At 30.4% G+C, this 16,911-nt stretch overlaps 2 protein-coding genes across 8 annotated transcripts in view; both read right to left on the reverse strand.

Annotated features, from left to right (window-relative positions):
• Positions 1 to 403: 403 nt before the first annotated feature.
• On the reverse strand, positions 404 to 1,992 carry LOC129911123 (uncharacterized). The gene is made up of 4 exons (XM_055988798.1): positions 1,673 to 1,992; positions 830 to 1,612; positions 621 to 761; positions 404 to 564 (listed from the first exon to the last, which is right to left on the reverse strand). The coding sequence occupies exons 1-4, from the start codon at positions 1,760 to 1,762 to the stop codon at positions 523 to 525; spliced, it is 1,056 nt and encodes a 351-aa protein (XP_055844773.1). The 5' UTR covers positions 1,763 to 1,992; the 3' UTR covers positions 404 to 522.
• A 3,119-nt stretch (positions 1,993 to 5,111) lies between these two features.
• The window catches only part of LOC129911124 (carboxypeptidase D), a 31,510-nt gene continuing 19,710 nt past the window's right edge, over positions 5,112 to 16,911 (reverse strand). For 2 of the 7 annotated variants that reach the window (XM_055988801.1, XM_055988799.1), the window contains exons 2-9: positions 12,552 to 12,735; positions 12,161 to 12,493; positions 11,892 to 12,080; positions 9,149 to 9,189; positions 8,732 to 9,027; positions 8,496 to 8,672; positions 8,343 to 8,435; positions 5,112 to 5,565 (exon numbers count right to left, since the gene is read on the reverse strand). In XM_055988801.1, coding sequence (XP_055844776.1) covers positions 5,416 to 5,565; positions 8,343 to 8,435; positions 8,496 to 8,672; positions 8,732 to 9,027; positions 9,149 to 9,189; positions 11,892 to 12,080; positions 12,161 to 12,493; positions 12,552 to 12,721 — 1,449 coding nt within the window. In that variant the 5' untranslated portion in view covers positions 12,722 to 12,735 and the 3' untranslated portion in view covers positions 5,112 to 5,415. The other 5 variants (XR_008771602.1, XM_055988800.1, XM_055988802.1 and 2 more) reach the window with 5 other exon arrangements.

The raw sequence follows: 16,911 nt of genomic DNA on the forward strand, positions 1-16,911 counted from the left end.
TATTGCAAATAATAATGCACACATTTTGCATTACATTTTTTTTTTTTCAGTGCAGAAAATTTTTTATTTGCAATTTTTTTTCAATGCAAAATATTTTTTATTTGCTATAAAATTTTATTTTCAATCCAAATTTTTTGTTTTTTATTCAAAGTACATATTTTTTTCAATACAAATATTTTTCAGTCCAATACATTTTTTTATGCAAATATTTTTCAGTTGCAATAAATATTTTTTTTTTCAATGCAAATTTTTTTTTTCGCAATAAATATTTTTTTGTAATTCAAATGCTTTTTTTTAATTGATATTTTTACAACCCTGCCTAATACTGACTATTTTCGGGACTGTAAATAAGTATTTGGTGATCCAAAAATGGAAAAAATTAGTATTTCTGAGATAAATTTTCAACATTACGTCCATACTTTAAAATCAAATTTTCCAAAGTGAAAGAAATTTTGAAGCGAAAACAGAAAGAATTCGTTCGATTTTCAAGTTATAGGTACCTACAAACCTAACCGTTTGCACTTAAAAAAATCTAGTTCGTTTATGACTTTCAAAATCTAAACTCTGAAACTGGATGTTTGCTGAACAACAGGTAATAAGTATTAAAAACAAATGCGTACTTCAAAATCTTCTCTTTCACAGGTTACAACGTTTTGAGATTTAATTTCTTCTTTTTCACCTTCATCAGCTGAGAATTCACTTAAATCACTCTTATCTTCATTTTCTAAATCTTCAAATTGCATTTTTGGTACATGCGGTAACTAAATCATACACAAATTGTTTTTTCAAAAATCACAAAAGATTTTACAAACAATATTTGCTAACTTACAGTTTCTCCGAAAACACGTTCCATTTCCATATGTTCACATACATTCAGTCTGGATTCTACACCCAATGAAACAGGGCTCTGTAAAGGTGATTCTTCTTCATGATCATTGTCCTCGCTTTGAACAGCTGATTCTTGATTTCGTATAACAAAATCTGCCGTCATTCTGCTATCAATTGAAAGTGAATCAAAATATTTGTTTTTCTTATTCACTACTTCATCGAGTTTAAAATCTTCATTTTCATTTTTGAGTGTTTCATCGCCTAAATTAAGACCAAAGCATAGATCTTCAGAATCTTCAGAATCTGAAGAATATTCTTTGTCACATGGTTCCACAGGTTCAAATAAATTTGCAATAGATTTTTGAACTGGCTTGATTTCAACCCATTGCGGTTGCAAGTTGGGAAAAACTTCAATCGATGTTTTAGAAAGTTTTTCATCTTTTCGAATTTCGACAGGGTTTTTTGTTTCCCTTGGAGATTCAATGTCTTCAAAAGTCTTCACTTCAGGAAGATTAGGTAAATCATCATTTGAATGTAAGGCCTGTGCGATCATTGCTTCGATTTCTTCATCACTCATTATTTTCACTACTGCTTCACGTGAGTTCGAACTACCGATTTGAGTTTCAACAGCTGGTATTTTCATTACTTGTGGTTTGTTGGGTTTCGAATTGTAACTTGGAAATTGAATATGATTATTGGTACGGTCCAACAGGTTCATTTGCTTCTTTTCACGATCCGTCCTCACGCGGGTGATGATCTTTTCCAAGTGTTCAGGAGAATTGTACTAAATAGAATTTTCAATGTCAAATATTTTTGTATTTCCTTTAGTGAATTTCTAACCCACCTTAAATTCATAATTTCTAGTTGTTGTCCTTAGTTTCGGATCTTCGGACAAACCATGTCCATAGAATTCTCTGCTATTGAAGCCATCCATTTTTATTTATTTTTTATTACAAAATATAAAAATCGTTCAACGAAAAAATTTTAACGTAAATAAATTAAAGTTATTAATAATTTTCGAATCGATTGATATAATTTAAAAAGTTTTCTTTTTTAGTTAAGTAATTGCTTTTTCGACTTCTATAGAACTCCAGAGAGAAAAACCTTCGACTGTCGTAGTCAGTATGACAATGACCCTTAATAAAATATGTATAAAGAAAGGATACTTCTACATTCTATTCATTCATTTGAGACGTGTGGTGCACGTGGTCACTCAGGTGTATCGATTTGTTTCATTTTAGGGTGAGTGTCTATCTCACAATTAGTAGTCACATGTTAAAGGTGAATGTACGTTTGGTGGAAATTACTCTCTGCCTAAAAAAAGGATTTTCCTTACAGATATCCTTTTATTATATTCGTCTGAAAGTGTGTTTGTGTAGCATTCTGTTAACCGTCAAAGGAAAAGGTTGCAAATAAGTTCTTACTCGCGGTAGGTATTTACTTTTTAAAAATTGCTACGAAAGTCGCAATGTTAACTATAAATCAAATTAACAGAAATTTGATAACAATTTTATTATTTTTGGGATATTAAGTTTATTGCAGAATTAACAATAATGGTACGAACTTAGCCCTTAAACGTAAGGAATAATCATTAATATATATTTTTCGGAAAAAACTCCGCTCTCTAATGGGAACATAGTACATACTCAAAAACATGAAAAGAGGCCTAATATTCAACAATATTTCTAAGCTTGAAATGATTCTTAACCAACTGTAGACACACCCTGAGTGAAAGGCACACGGGCGTGCAGGAGTGCGAATTTGGCTTGTACTTTTTCATGTCACTATAACTTTTTTCGGTTTCAATATTTTATAGGGAATTATATGAAATTGACGTAGAATTTTCCGAAGAATTCGAATATTGTATTTACAATTCTTAAAAAAAAAAATATTGTCACCATTATAATGATAATGATTTGCTAACACCTGTTTTAATTTTAAAATTTTGTCCAGCCAAATTCGCACCCGTGTTTTGACAGAGGGTTAATAAACAATTTTTTCCCATTTTGTCCAAGGACAATTCTTTTCCTTAAATTACCAAAATTGTAAAATAGCTGCACTTTTTCCCGGAGTATTGATGCCAACAGTTTTCATTTTTTAATAAATAGCTATTTAATATATTTTTAGGGCCTCTTTGTAGTAAGTAGGCTTCATCTTTTATGGTTCCAATTGTTTAATAAATTGAGCATTCCATCGTCACAATTGGGACAATTAGACAAAATTTACATAGTACCAAGAGTAGAACTAAACTATGCAAAGAATTATATGTCTACTTTATTATTTTTGTAAAAAGACTAATTACTTTTTTTTCATCACGGGTCGAACAAAAAAATAAAAAGAATGTCTACGAATTTATTTAAAAGTATTTGGTTTTATAAACAAAAAAATCGTAGCTTCTATAGAAAAAGCGAATTGACCTAAAAAAATTATCACTGGTCACGGGTGGGACAACTTTTTTTCTACAAGAAAATTAGGTTAATTCAAACAAAATCTAAAAACCTTTGATGTAAAATAATTAAAATAACATTTACTTTGAACAAAAGAGGGTAGAGGCGAGTTTTACAGAAAGTCGCGCCAATTTGGGACCAATGTAGAACTTGACCTAGAAAACTCGGAAATCGACCTAATTCAAAATCAGCGACAGAACGCTAGATATGTCAGCTTAGCTTTCATAAAACCCTTTTACGTAAATGATAAGAACTTTAACGAAAAAGTAATTATAATTAAATTTTACTAGTTGGCGTTCCTGAAATAATATTTTTATAAGTAAATAAAATGGTTTTCAGTTTAAAAAACCAACGCACGTATTTAGTCAATTAAGGCGGACAAAATACGAAATTTTAAACTGATGAAAACGTGAAAATTCAACATCCTACTAAAATAAAGATAACTTACTTAGAATTGTCTTATGGTTTTAAAATTGATTATCACTCCATGTGACTCACAGAAGCGGTCTAGAGTTCAGAGCTTTCAGTCCAAAAATAAAATTAAATTTTATTAATTTAGCCACAGTGCTTATAGTCTAAGAGTCCACAGTAAATTTTGGGAGCGGAGGTATAGTCAAAATGTGAGTATGCTGTTTTATAGCCTTATGCGTTTTAATAACGAATTCAAAAGTCTGGCAGCTTTAAATCGCGCCTTTATATGGTTTCCGTGGGGTAAAACATCGCGAGTTTTCCAATTAATGTGAGTAGGCTAAATTAACACAAAATAACATTCTGAGTATAAGGACTAATGCTCTGTCATTTCCCCGACAGCCTGAAGACATCAACCTTGACGATGCGATCAATAGAACTCAAGTTATAAGCTTTTTAAACTAACCATAAGGGCTCTATTTTTGGAGAGTTCTGAATTCAAAATAACAAACAAAAAATTAAACAGGAAAGTCTCCAAAAAATAGCTGTTTAAACAGCTAATATCTTGAGTTCTACTCATCGCATCGTCAATATTGTCTTCAGGCTTAGGGGAAATGACAGAGCATCAGTCCTGAAGTTTATCGGACTATTGAAAAATTGGCTCTTAATATATCGAAAAAAGTCTACACCAAAGTCTGCAAACTCTAACAGTGCTTACATAAGTCCATGTCCCAAACTGTTTATATAAAGCCGATGCACTGAACACCCTTGCAATATAATAATTAGACGCTGCGTGTCGTCAGCATTTTCCATAAAAAATATCCATAATAAAAAAAACGTTTAAAAAAATATGAATATTTATATGGAATTTTTTGAAAATTAAGAACACAAAATTCAAAAATAAATAAAAGTAGCAGTTAATAATTTCATATTTATTAGCAGATATTAGTTTACTTTTTACATTATTTAAATCGGTGTCTCAAATTTTTTTTTGTTAATTAATTTTGTATATGAATAAACATCTCTATTATCATATTTTATATTAGGTACAATAGTAGTTTTTTTTTACTTTTTTTTGTTTTTATTTTCGATGTCAAAATAAAACAACTAAAAAAAGATAAAATAAAACAAAAAACTCAAATTATTTTTTATTATTGTCTTTTAAAAAGTACATTTTATTTATATAAAAAAATAATAAAATAAAATATAAAACAAAACAATTAATAACTTATAGTTTATATGAGATACATTTACATATTCATGATTGATTGTGCTCCTTTTTTTTTGTTTGTTGTTACTTATTTTTCTATTTTTAAAGTTTGATTTAAATAAAAATACCTACATAAATAATGAAGATTTCAGCGCAAAAATATTTTTATTTTTTCAAATAATACTCATCACTAAAAATGTTTGAAGGCAGTGATAATCGGAATTCCTATAGGTTTGCATCATTCCAATATAATTGATTTCTTAAGCCGTGAGCACTCTTTTTCTTTTTTTTTTGTTTTCAAATTCGTATGAAATGAATAATGTTTATAATAATTTTATCTTTATGCTGAAAATTTCATGAAAAATAAATAATGTAATTTTTGAAGATATTTTATGTACACAGATTGTAACAGATACAAACGCACTAGAAAACAAAATAAAAGAAAGTAAATGCAATCAATGAAATGATTAAGAGAAATGATAACCTTAAATCTAAGAAAAATAAAAGTCACAAAATCAACGATCAGCCAAATATATTAGAATAGAGTGTGTTGAGGCCGTTGCTAATCGATGAGAAGATTCCGCCATCGGTGTAGGAAGGTGGTGGTCCCGGACGATAGAATTGAGATTGGGGAATCGGGCGATAGAATGGAGCAGCTGATCCTTCAGTTCTCTGTGTAAATTAATATTATTTATTGAATTTTTTTATATATAGTAACGACATTTTTGAGGTCATCAAATAATAATAATAAAAGAAGAGTTTATTTATAAGAAGGAAAAAAAAATAAGTTGATCTATAGATGCTGATTTGAAATTAAAGGAAATATTTTTTTTGATTCAAAACTCATACAACCTACAACTTTAAAATAAGTTATTTACATAATTCAAAGGCTTATTGATGAGATTCAAAAACGATTTTTTTATACTTTGGTCTAGGTCAAAGAACACCACGAACTCATCCTATTGCTTATGAAGACTCTATCCTTTCCCAATGGCGAAGCCAGGACGATTTAGAGTAGGTATTAACCACCCCACTCCTTACCAACCCTCTCGAAATAGTTTTTATATACTGCAAGTACTCAAAACTTTTTGTAGAAAATCAAATATCAGAATAATGTTTTTTTAAACATGAAGTTTTTTTTTTGCTTTTTTACCTCTATCTTTTTTTTACCGACTTCCAAAAAGGAAGAGGTTTTTTTTTTTTTGAATACCCAGTTTTTCAATACAAAAAGAATTATCAAAATTGGTTCACTCAGTCCAAAGTTATGAAGTAACAAACATTTTGGAAGTCGGTAAAAAAAGATTGCTGGTTTGTATGAGGCAAAGACGATTATTTACATGAGTCTGAGCCACTGTAGCTTTTAAAGTTTTTGTAAGCTGTCCAAAAATACAGAGTTTCTTCAGTGGACCCTCTGAGTTTGGGTTGGAAAAAGTCAAAGTACGGATTGATTGCGATTTGCACAACAGCACCTTCAGCGCCAGATATTTTACTTAAAACAGTTGCTTGTGGTTGTATGGTTGTGTCATGGTAGTGTCGTAAATACAGACGTTTTTGTATGGAGTAAACGGAAACAATTCGGGGCAGGCTGAAATTTTGTAGGATGTTTCTGGGGTAGTAAGTGAAAACAAATTTAAATTTGAGACCTCGAACCACTACCACAACCGGAGTTTTAGGGCGGATCGCTCAGTAACACTTTTCTCAATGCTTGTTTCTCGTAAACGTTGTAACCGATTTGTATGAAATTTTCAGAATTTGTTCTTATGAGTTTGAAAAAAAAAAAACAAAAACTTTGTTCGTAAACATTATTCCTGAAAAATAAAGATGTTGGCAGAGCTTTTTTGTTCTTTTGTGAAGTTAATGTTCCGGAAATGTGAAATAGCTAAAATAGGAAATAAGGAATAGGAACCCACAACAGATTTTGGCAGTGGAGGAAAAACCAAATATGGGTTACACGTTTTTGGTGTAGGTATTATATTCCTGATACAGATTTCAAAACTCTATAAGGTTTTTGTCACGAGATTCTGTGGTGTCAAGTTATGGAAAATTTTAATTCGACTGTGTCAAAAGCACAAAACATTGACATCACCTCAGCTTACATAAAATTGGAATTCAATAAGACATCTGCAGTGATAAGAAGAAATTTTGCAGAGGATGTAAAATGTCAGAGATTTCAGAATTAAAATAATCTTAGAAGAGAAGTGGATTAATGATTTACAGCCTGATTTTCCTCCACAGTCATAACTTGTGAGATACACAAGAATTCTAAAAGTTTTGATCTTTTATAAACCAGTTAACAACATACCTTTCTATTTCGTGGCACTTGCTTTTTCTGACTGTAGGGGGAAATTAGGGTGTTAACTCCGGGCATCCCAATTTTGTGCTTGATACATTTAACAGTGTTTAAACATTTAACAGAACAAATTCAGAATAATCAATCAATTAAGATGTACAAAAAAAGGAGTTTTCTGAATAGAAAAACAGAATTTCCTAGTTCATTGTTACAAATTGTTTTTGTCACACACAATGTTTAAATTTTAAAAAAGTATGCATTTATTTGAAATACCTACTAAGCTTTTAAAGTCCATAGCATAACGATTATGTTAACTACAAATTTTAAAGTTGTGTGTTTTTGTATTCAAAAGTCACCGAGAAAAGTAAAAAAAAAAAAATCCAAAAAGTATGCAAGGAAAAAATATATTACATAAAAAAGGGGTTTGGTCTTCTCACTCCCATATCCACAACTTGCATAGCATTATTTTATTATGAATAGGGTATGTTATGTAAGTTGGAATGTTTTTCTTTTTACAAAAAAATTTACAATTTATACAAGAACAAAAAAAAAAATTGGGAAATTAGTTAAAATACTTACAACTATAAATAAATACATGCTGCTGCAATACACACCACATGCTAAATTACATTAATTCGGATTTTTGTTTAAAATTTTTTTTTTTTGTATTGTTTTTGAAATGTGGATTGATAATTTTGTTTGCTTTTTACACTAAAAAAAATTATATATATTTGTGTTCTATTAGTTAGGGCGTTTATAATAAATTAGCTACTTAGTCGGATGGGAAGATGATTGCATGAGAGTCAGCGGGTTTTCTACTCCGGACTGTGCTGGAAATTGGCTGAAAATAACAAAATTGGAGGAAAAAAAAGAAAGAAATTCTACATTATAACCATTAAAACCAACCAATCACCTAGGGGAAGATTATTATTTTTAATCAAATTAGGTTTTTTTTATTGCATATTTTTTTAATTTGTTTTGTTTAGTTAGTTATTTTTTCTTTCTTTTTGTTTTTAAAAATTTTTCATAAAATTATATACGTCTAACGCTAGATGGCGGTGTGATTTCAAGCCTTTTTAACATGCTTTGGTTATTTATAAATTATTTTCAAAAACTATTATATTTTTTTGAAGCTTTAAAGAAACAGATCTTGAAGTACCTTTGCTGGTTGAAGTGTTACATTCAACAATGTGGGGTGTTGTTCAACAACCATAAAATCGATTTCACGTGGAGCATATCCATCCGCAAAAGCCTGAAAGACAAACAGACATTAAATAAATTAAAAGCTTTTAAAGGTTTAAAACGGTCTTACTTCCAACTTGTAGTAACCAGGCATTAGTATCCTCCAGAATTCTCCATGTTTAGTTGTTTGGAATCCCACATCACGACCTTTGATCTTCAATGATGCTCTTTCAATTGGTCCTCCGGTTGGGTCCAAAACGAAACCTTGAACACCTCGATGAGCTTCAGCTAGGAATTTAATCAATGACTGCAAAAAGAGGAAAGGAAAGCGAAATAGATTCCACAGCTAAATCTCTATTAGCTCACCAATTGATTATCTTCCCAGTATTTTCTCAATTCAAATGCTGGCGGAAATTTACAACATGAAATTTCTAACGTCACTTCCATGCAACCATACCAAACGTAGTTGTAATCTTGCATGCCTCCAGTTAGCGGATACCACGCTGCACCATTGGTGATGCCATTTTCAAATGCTGGTGTTGCTGATTTACATGCTACACCGCGTGACATCTTAGCATGGTTATTGGCATACACAAGTGACAAATGCTTGAAGACATCATCATCTGGAGTCAGGGATGGTGCTGATGAATAGGTTTGGAACACTGCGCCCAGGGGACATGTTGACGAAAAAGAGAAACAAAGATTGAAGAACAAATTTGGCTTAAAATCAAATAGAAATAAGGAACTTCTGGCATGTCTTTTGAAAAGAACATCATTACTCACTCGCACATAATGCTGATGATCGACAAATTCCTTTAAGCAGCCATATTGTTAGGAAATACAAATTACATTTTATTTTTAAAAATAAACAATCATTTTAAAAATAAATGGTTGTTGCAAGTATACGAAATATGAAATTTCGTATTATTTTTCTGTCCTAAGAAAGTTGAGTCGGTTAAAAATTTTTTCGAAAATTGCGCATCTGGAGTAGACCTAGTAACCAGACCTTCGGAACAATCAAACGATCTATACGTAATTAATTTCAAAATCTATCCCATTCCCACAAGCGATGACTTACTCTACTCATTTCGACCTATAGTCAGTTTTGGTTTTCATGCTGAAGCTTGAAGGTGCGTTGGCAGAGTGAAGATGGTGTTTTTGGTGGAGTCAAAGAGCCTACGTTGACCAATTTTTTATAATGTGAGTGGTGTTAAATAAAAATCCACGAAGTCAAGTAAGACCTAAATCCAAAAATGAAATCGTAAAATTATTTTGACGTTACGTTGGGAGCGTTACTTATTGCCCAGGTTTACATGTTTTATTGACACTTTCAAACGTGACTTTTTGATGTCGTGCGAAAATCTTACCGAAGAGAATTTGTTTTACTTTTCAATTTTAGACAGTGAATTGAATTGTAAAAATCTGTAATTCTTCTAAAATACACATACACTAAGTCAAATCAAAAATTTGGTAGACACGTGTCAAGTTATTTTATTTTTGCTCTCTAATAGCATAAGCATTATTTCAAATACCTTTCGTGCTGATTTTTGGTGAATTATTTCTCGAACATCGAATTTCACGGTTTTGACTTTAAAACGTCCATATCTCGAGTAGCAGATTTTTTACATTTTTGGTTTGTATGTGTGACTTATATAATTTAACAATATCTATCGATTCCAGTATCAATTTTTTTTCTACCACTTTTTGTTAAGGAAATAGCTTTTTGACCTTTTTTCTAAATTTACCTCAGTTTCCCCTTCTAAAATGCCAAATTTCTAAAAATCCTGAATATACAAATTCTTAAATTTAATTTTCTCTGACGTAATTTTTTGTTTACACCTCTAACACTTACCATATAAGCAGGGTAGCGTCGTCGAAAAGACTCAAAATATGAACTTTAATGCGTGGCAACCCTTTGCCTTGACAGGATGTTGCCAGGCAACCCATGTGCAAACTGTTTCTTTAGACACTACCCTTAGGAAAATAGAGCTTTTAACTAGTATAACGACGTGGATAGATGGTCCTATGAAGTGATTTTCTCCTTTAATATATTGAAATAAGAAAATAAGTACTTTTTCAAAAAATCCCTCCGCGAAAACGGTAAGTTAAATTAAAAATTTGACAGATACGTGTCAAGTTATTTTATTTTTTCTAACTTATCAAAAAAATGTTTTTAAAAAAATATTTCATTCTGATTTTTGGTGAATTATTTCTCAAATATCGAATTTGAGTGTCATGACTTTAAAAAGACTATAACTCGAGTTGTATATTTTTTACATTTTTTATTTGTATGTGTGGCTTTCATATGTTTATAATATCTATCGATCGCAATTTAAATTTTATTTTTATCACGTTTTGCTTAGAAAATAAATTTTTGCCCTTTTTCTAAATTCACCTTTGTTTACCCTACTCAAACTTCAAATTTAAAAAACCCTGAAAAGTAAAATTTTCAAATTAAATTTCCTATGACATATTATTTTTTTTAGAACTCTTAGGCTTGTCATATAAGCAGGGACGCGTATTCAAAAATACTCAAAAATAAACTTTAAGGCTTGGCAACCCTATGCCTTGACAGGATATCGCTTAGACACTACCTTTCAGAAAATATAACTCTCAACTGGTATAACGATGAGGGTAGGTCGTCCTATGGCGGGATCTCCTACTAATAGGTAAATATTAAAAAAAAAACCTCCATTTTTATAAAAATTAATACAAATCTTCATTTGAAAAATAAATTTTCATTCTGCTCCCTTAGATTTTTAATTTGTTTAATACGAAAAACATATTTCCACTATGTTTGTAAATTTCATTCATATGTATAATGTATCACCAAAACAAGAGGTTGTTTTGAAAACGTTGGTTGCTGGTTAAGTTTGAATATTTTGGTGTTTTTTTTTTTCAACCCAAATGCACACAACAAAAAACACATCAAGTAATCATTTGTTATCTCCCAGGCGCCTATCTGCCAGCAAAAATTAAAACAAAACTGTAGGTATTTAACCAAGCTGTTAACCAAGGAAATATTTACATCACCTCGACTATAATTGTTAAAAAGTTCCTATATTTATGCACCATTTTTGAAATATTTGAAATGACTGACTTAAAAACCATAATGAATGGTCAACAAAGTTAAATAAATTTTATTATTTGAATTTGCAATTCAATTGGAGGAAAAAAAGTTACTCATACGCCACAGTGGTCGTTGAGAAAATGGTGGAAAAACTGTTGTTTGTTTATATTTTACAGTTCTTTTAAGCAATATTATTGCTTATATTCAAACTTTTGTAATAAATATAGATCTTAGCTAAAAAAAATATTAAATAAAAATAATCGCATGCTAATTAATTTCCCAATGTCTGTTTTTGATTAAAAAAATACGAATAGGAAATTTATTGATATTGGTAGTGTTACATTTTCAAGTAGTACTTTAAGCACTGTGTCTTTTTATACCTTTTTGTTTTGTTATAAACACAACGAAGCACTTTATATTTTCACAAAAAAGCTTAAAACATTTTTTATATACTTACTAGAATTAGGTGTGTTATCATAAGGATAACTGGCTACCAAAGCTCCGCCATGCAGACTTCCACTCAGCACAAATTGTATCTTTGAAATCCAATCCTTAACAGCATCCGTTTCAGGTTGTCCACGTTTATTATTCTGTTTGAAATAATCCGGGAAGTTACGATTTAAATCAAAACCACGTGAGTTGTATCTAGAAAATAATTTACCAAAAAAAAATGCCATTAGCCAAAATAATACAAACTTTAACAATAAAAAAAAAGGTTCAACTACCTTCCTTGGCCTCCATCACAAGTACCCTCCTTAGACACTGCATAACCATCTGGATTCATAGATGGTAAAATATGTATTCTCGTATTATCCAACAGCCATTTAACATACGCATCCGTATTATATCCGGAGACAAAATATTGAATCAAATGCAGTAGCATTTCTCTGCCAACTGGCTCATTGCCGTGTATATTGCCAACATATTTTACATCTGGCTTCCCAACCATGTGTTCGTAGGGTGATGCCGAAACAACCATTACCCAGAGGTCACGACCTTGAATTGATTTTCCAATGGAATAGAGTGCAGTTAAGTTGGGATATTTGGCACTTGTTGCTCTAAAATAAAGATTTTTTTCAAAACTTATTGTCACTATTAATTGATTCTAAAGCTTACCTCAGGAACCTCGTCAACTCATCATGATCATGATAAACAAAATCCAAAAATTGTGAATCTGGAACATAGGCTCTTGGCTCTGGCAGACCATCGAGTTCATTTGTACTTTGCGCCCAGCATTGATACACGAATAAGAATACGAGCGTGCAAATAGACTTCCTTAAAATCATGGTGAATTAGTGTTCTGCAAGTTAAGAAGAAAAAAAAAAAAACTATCAAAAACTATTGAATATACAAAAAAAATTAACCTGTCATGATTATACATTTCTAGCCTAGTTGACTGGTGTAGGAATAATCAGACGACTTTGGCTTAAAGCAGACATATTTATAAAGGCTCTCTGGAGAGTTTCGCATAGCTTTTTCCAAAGCCCCAATCGCGGTAGTTGTTTGACTTTCAATTTTTCCACCAAACTAGGCTGGAATGAATGAATTCAAAGTCACACCAGTTCTGTCCGATATCAACTTATAGTGAAACTGCATTTCTTGTAAAAGTACATTGCACTGCCTCAATCGGCGACGACGGTACAAGATGCGGCAGCTTTATACTTAACTTAATGGCTCAATGATGATGATGATTTGTTTGGATTTGTCCAGATATGTACGTGAGATTTCGCTTGTGGCTTCCATCATGGCGAAATGAGAGTAATGACCACGTTCCATCATTCCAGACTAATATCTCATATCTTTTTGACGGGTGATGCTTATTAAACTGATCTGATGTATGATTTGATCACAGTCAAGTTGAGCAATTATCGTGCGCGCAAGATTATTGCCAATTTTGCTGCCAACAGCAGACGCAAAACAATAACAATTGCTTATATAATCACATTCAACAAAAAGGAGAAATATTTTATAATAACAATTTTAAAGAGTTGGTAAACAATTTTAATCAAGCTTTTAAAAATATAATGTCTATGCTTTAGAGATTTATATTTAAAATGCATCTCTAAGGAATGATTAAAATTGTTTGCAATCTTTATTATTTTTTTTTTTTTTTTGAGAAATGCGCTTATATTAAAACAATGGGACATTAATAGAAAGTGGTTGGAAAAGTTTTGGACGGTGTGTATATTTTCATCAAGTTTAACTGGTGTTTTAAAACTGGTGTTGGAGTGAAAGAGCTTGCAATATGTAAATTTTAATTAAATTGTAAGTTGTTTCACTAAATAAACATGAAAAATTAATTACTTTCGCGGAATGATTTACACATTTGCACAATATTTTGCCTTATTAAATCTTGTTGCTACTTATTAAGATTTGAGATGACTTGATAAGATGCTGTTTCGGAGTTGAGAGAAATTTAGACAGTTTGTTCATAATTGAAAATCGACTTGAAAACTTTATCAACAAGCGATACTTCCTCAATAAAGATGTTAGCTCTGGGCCCTATTTATGAAATCAATAAAAAAAGTATTTTTCATGAGTAGGTACTTTTTTTTAACAAAATTTGTAGAAAATCGATACATCATATTTTTTGTGCAAGGGCAACAATTTCAAATTTTTTTTACAAAATTGCATACTTTTGTGATTCATATGGAGATGTGAAATTCTATTTATTTATTTTAATGTTCTAAACGGTGATAGTGATACAAGAACATTTAAAAGGACAAGCTTATGTAAAATTAGCTCAGTTACTAGTATGTAGATTTTTTTTTCTCTAAAACCTACAGTTTTAATTTATGAAGTTGTGACCTTTAACGGGACTAATGAACGGAAATAAAAATCAGCCGGTTTAGAATTTTTGAAGTTAGTTTACCGGCGTCTGTATCAGTGAAAATTCACTTTTTGCAAAAATCAAATCCTCGAAAATGACCAGTGAATTTTTTGAAATTTTAATTTTAGGTAAGAATTAATTGCCATACAATTTTTATTTTTTTGTGAATTACAAGACACGCATTTGTAATTGTTGAAAATTTTAGTTGAAAAGTTGTCCCAACAATTCGGCCTGTTTGTGAGTCTGCCTCTTTCTTGAGCAATCTAAACTATTGAAGCGATTTTTTCAACTTGGTAGTTATGAATTTTGAGAGAATATCAAGAGGAAAATTCGGAACTTTATTTAGAATCAAAATTTACAGCACCTGTTATAGAACTGTTTTATTTTAATCTATTTCTCGTAAATGACTCAAGTTAATTTTTTTTTTGTAAAAATTTAGATTTTTTGTATTATTTTTTAAATTCTTAAGAAAAATATAGTTTTCTTTTAGTTTTTGAAACATTTGCATTATTCAGATCCAATGTTTCAATGATAAAGAAATCCAATAATTCCACTCCTTAACGGTTGGACAGATTTTTTCAAAATTGGTACAGATGGTTTTTATGGCTTGGATTGCAAGGATACCTTCAATTCATTATAACAATTTCAAGGATTTGCAATTCATGAACATGGCTCTAAAATTTTAAATAACAAAATTGTTAATTTTAAGACAATGCTTATATTTTTGTGAAAACCCTTTAAACAGTACTTTTCATTGAAATTTTTTTTCTCCTAAAGTGGATAGTAGTTCCAATTCAACAAGTTTTTTCATGATATAGTAGTAAAACACTTTTTGGTTGTAAACGACCAAAATGGATATTCACATTAAAAAAAAAAATCATGTGTGCAATTCACACGTGGTAGAAGTGAAACCTTAAAAATTATTTTTCTTGCTTAAAATAAAAATCGAAAAAATTTACCTTTTTTTTATTCCATTACCTTTAAATCCATATCTTTTATATGACAACCTAATAAATTAAAAAAGTAATAAATTTTAAATCATCGGAAAGCTTATTGTTTCACCTTTTATTTGACTTTTCAATCATGTTTCTACCATGCCTACAAAAAAAGTAAGAATTCTTTAAAGTCGACCATCTCGAAATTTAAAACTGAGATTACGGTACTTCCTACACTGGTGGCTGGTCATCGGCAACAGATCTCCACAGGTGTTTTGAAGTATTTTTCAATTTTTTCAATTTAAGATTGTGTAACTTGTAGAGCACGTACCGTTATGTTATCAGCATGCGTATTAAAGTTAAATCAAATTTGTATATGCACTAGATCAAAAGATATAACGTGTGCAGGAAAAGAACATCTTTTTACCGTTATCTCAGAATTTTGAATATGAAATTAATTGAAACTGTGTACAATTATAATTTATTTAATTACCTATCTACAGTAAAATTTCATTCATCTATCTATTAAAACAAAAAAGTTATAACAAGTTGAAGTCGTGTCGCGTTTTCGTTTCATCTTGTTTCAAATCACTACGATACTAAAAAAGTTTCACTTCAAAAAAATTTAGAATGCTTACGTTTTTGAGTTCTGATTTTTCAATTTTTTTTTTTATTTTATTTCAAGCACACTTAGGTCCATTTTCTTCACTCGGAGTTGAACAAAACTTGAGAATTTTTATATTAAAAAATCACAAGTTATGTTCAACTCCGAGTGAAGAAAATGGGCCTTAGTGTTTGGGCTGAAAACTGAATAAATACATAAGTAAGAAACGCTAGAATAAGTTCTCTGGGTTAGGTTAGGAAGTTTAAGTAAAAAAACTCGCCTTTTTAAAGAAACAAAAATTCAAAATCTTTTTAATCTTCAAAGATTGAAATTTTGTATGTTATGTGTGTATAGTCTGATTGCTTTTAAAAGATGTGGAAAAAGACCAAAAAATAGATGACTTTGAAAGTCCATTTTTCATATAATCTTAAAATGTTTTGATTCATTGGATCTAACTTCTGAGGTGACCCAGAAAAGTTATTTTAGTGTTTTGTGCTTATTTATTCAACATTCAGGTGCAGTTTCCTTTGCTCATTTATTACTGCAAATATAGCCCGATTGCTAAAAAGGCGATACAAATTAAAAAAAAAAAATGGTATCTCGGAAAATGTTTATTAAAAATGTTGCCTTTCCCATTAGAAACATGAATAAAATAAGTCTGTAACTTTTTGAAGTCAAGATTTTTTTTGTATTCATAAGCACTAATAAGAGACTTTTGCCGAAAATAATTGGCATACATAATATCCAACAAAAATCTTATAATAATGCTACATTTTAGATAGAAATTAAGAACCAAACAGTAACAAAAATTCTTTACCTTGTGGTGAATCATAAATCACAAGCTCTTGTGATTGAATAGTGGCTGAATAGTGGCTATTGTTTACAGAAGAATTTCTTGCATTTAACAGAAAGACTACTTTTACTCCTATGACAAAGCAACCATGAGAAAGCTTTTTCTTCTAACTTCTCGAGTGGAGCCCATGAATGGAAACTGAGTCAGTCTACAAACATAATTTCTTAAAATTTTTAAATTACAAAACTCAATGAGTTCTATAAAAATTTCGGTAGACAATAAATAATATTATCAGTAAATAAAACCAATTGACG

Source organism: Episyrphus balteatus, chromosome 2 (assembly GCF_945859705.1).
Source record: "Episyrphus balteatus chromosome 2, idEpiBalt1.1, whole genome shotgun sequence".
Lineage (NCBI taxonomy): Eukaryota > Metazoa > Arthropoda > Insecta > Diptera > Syrphidae > Episyrphus > Episyrphus balteatus.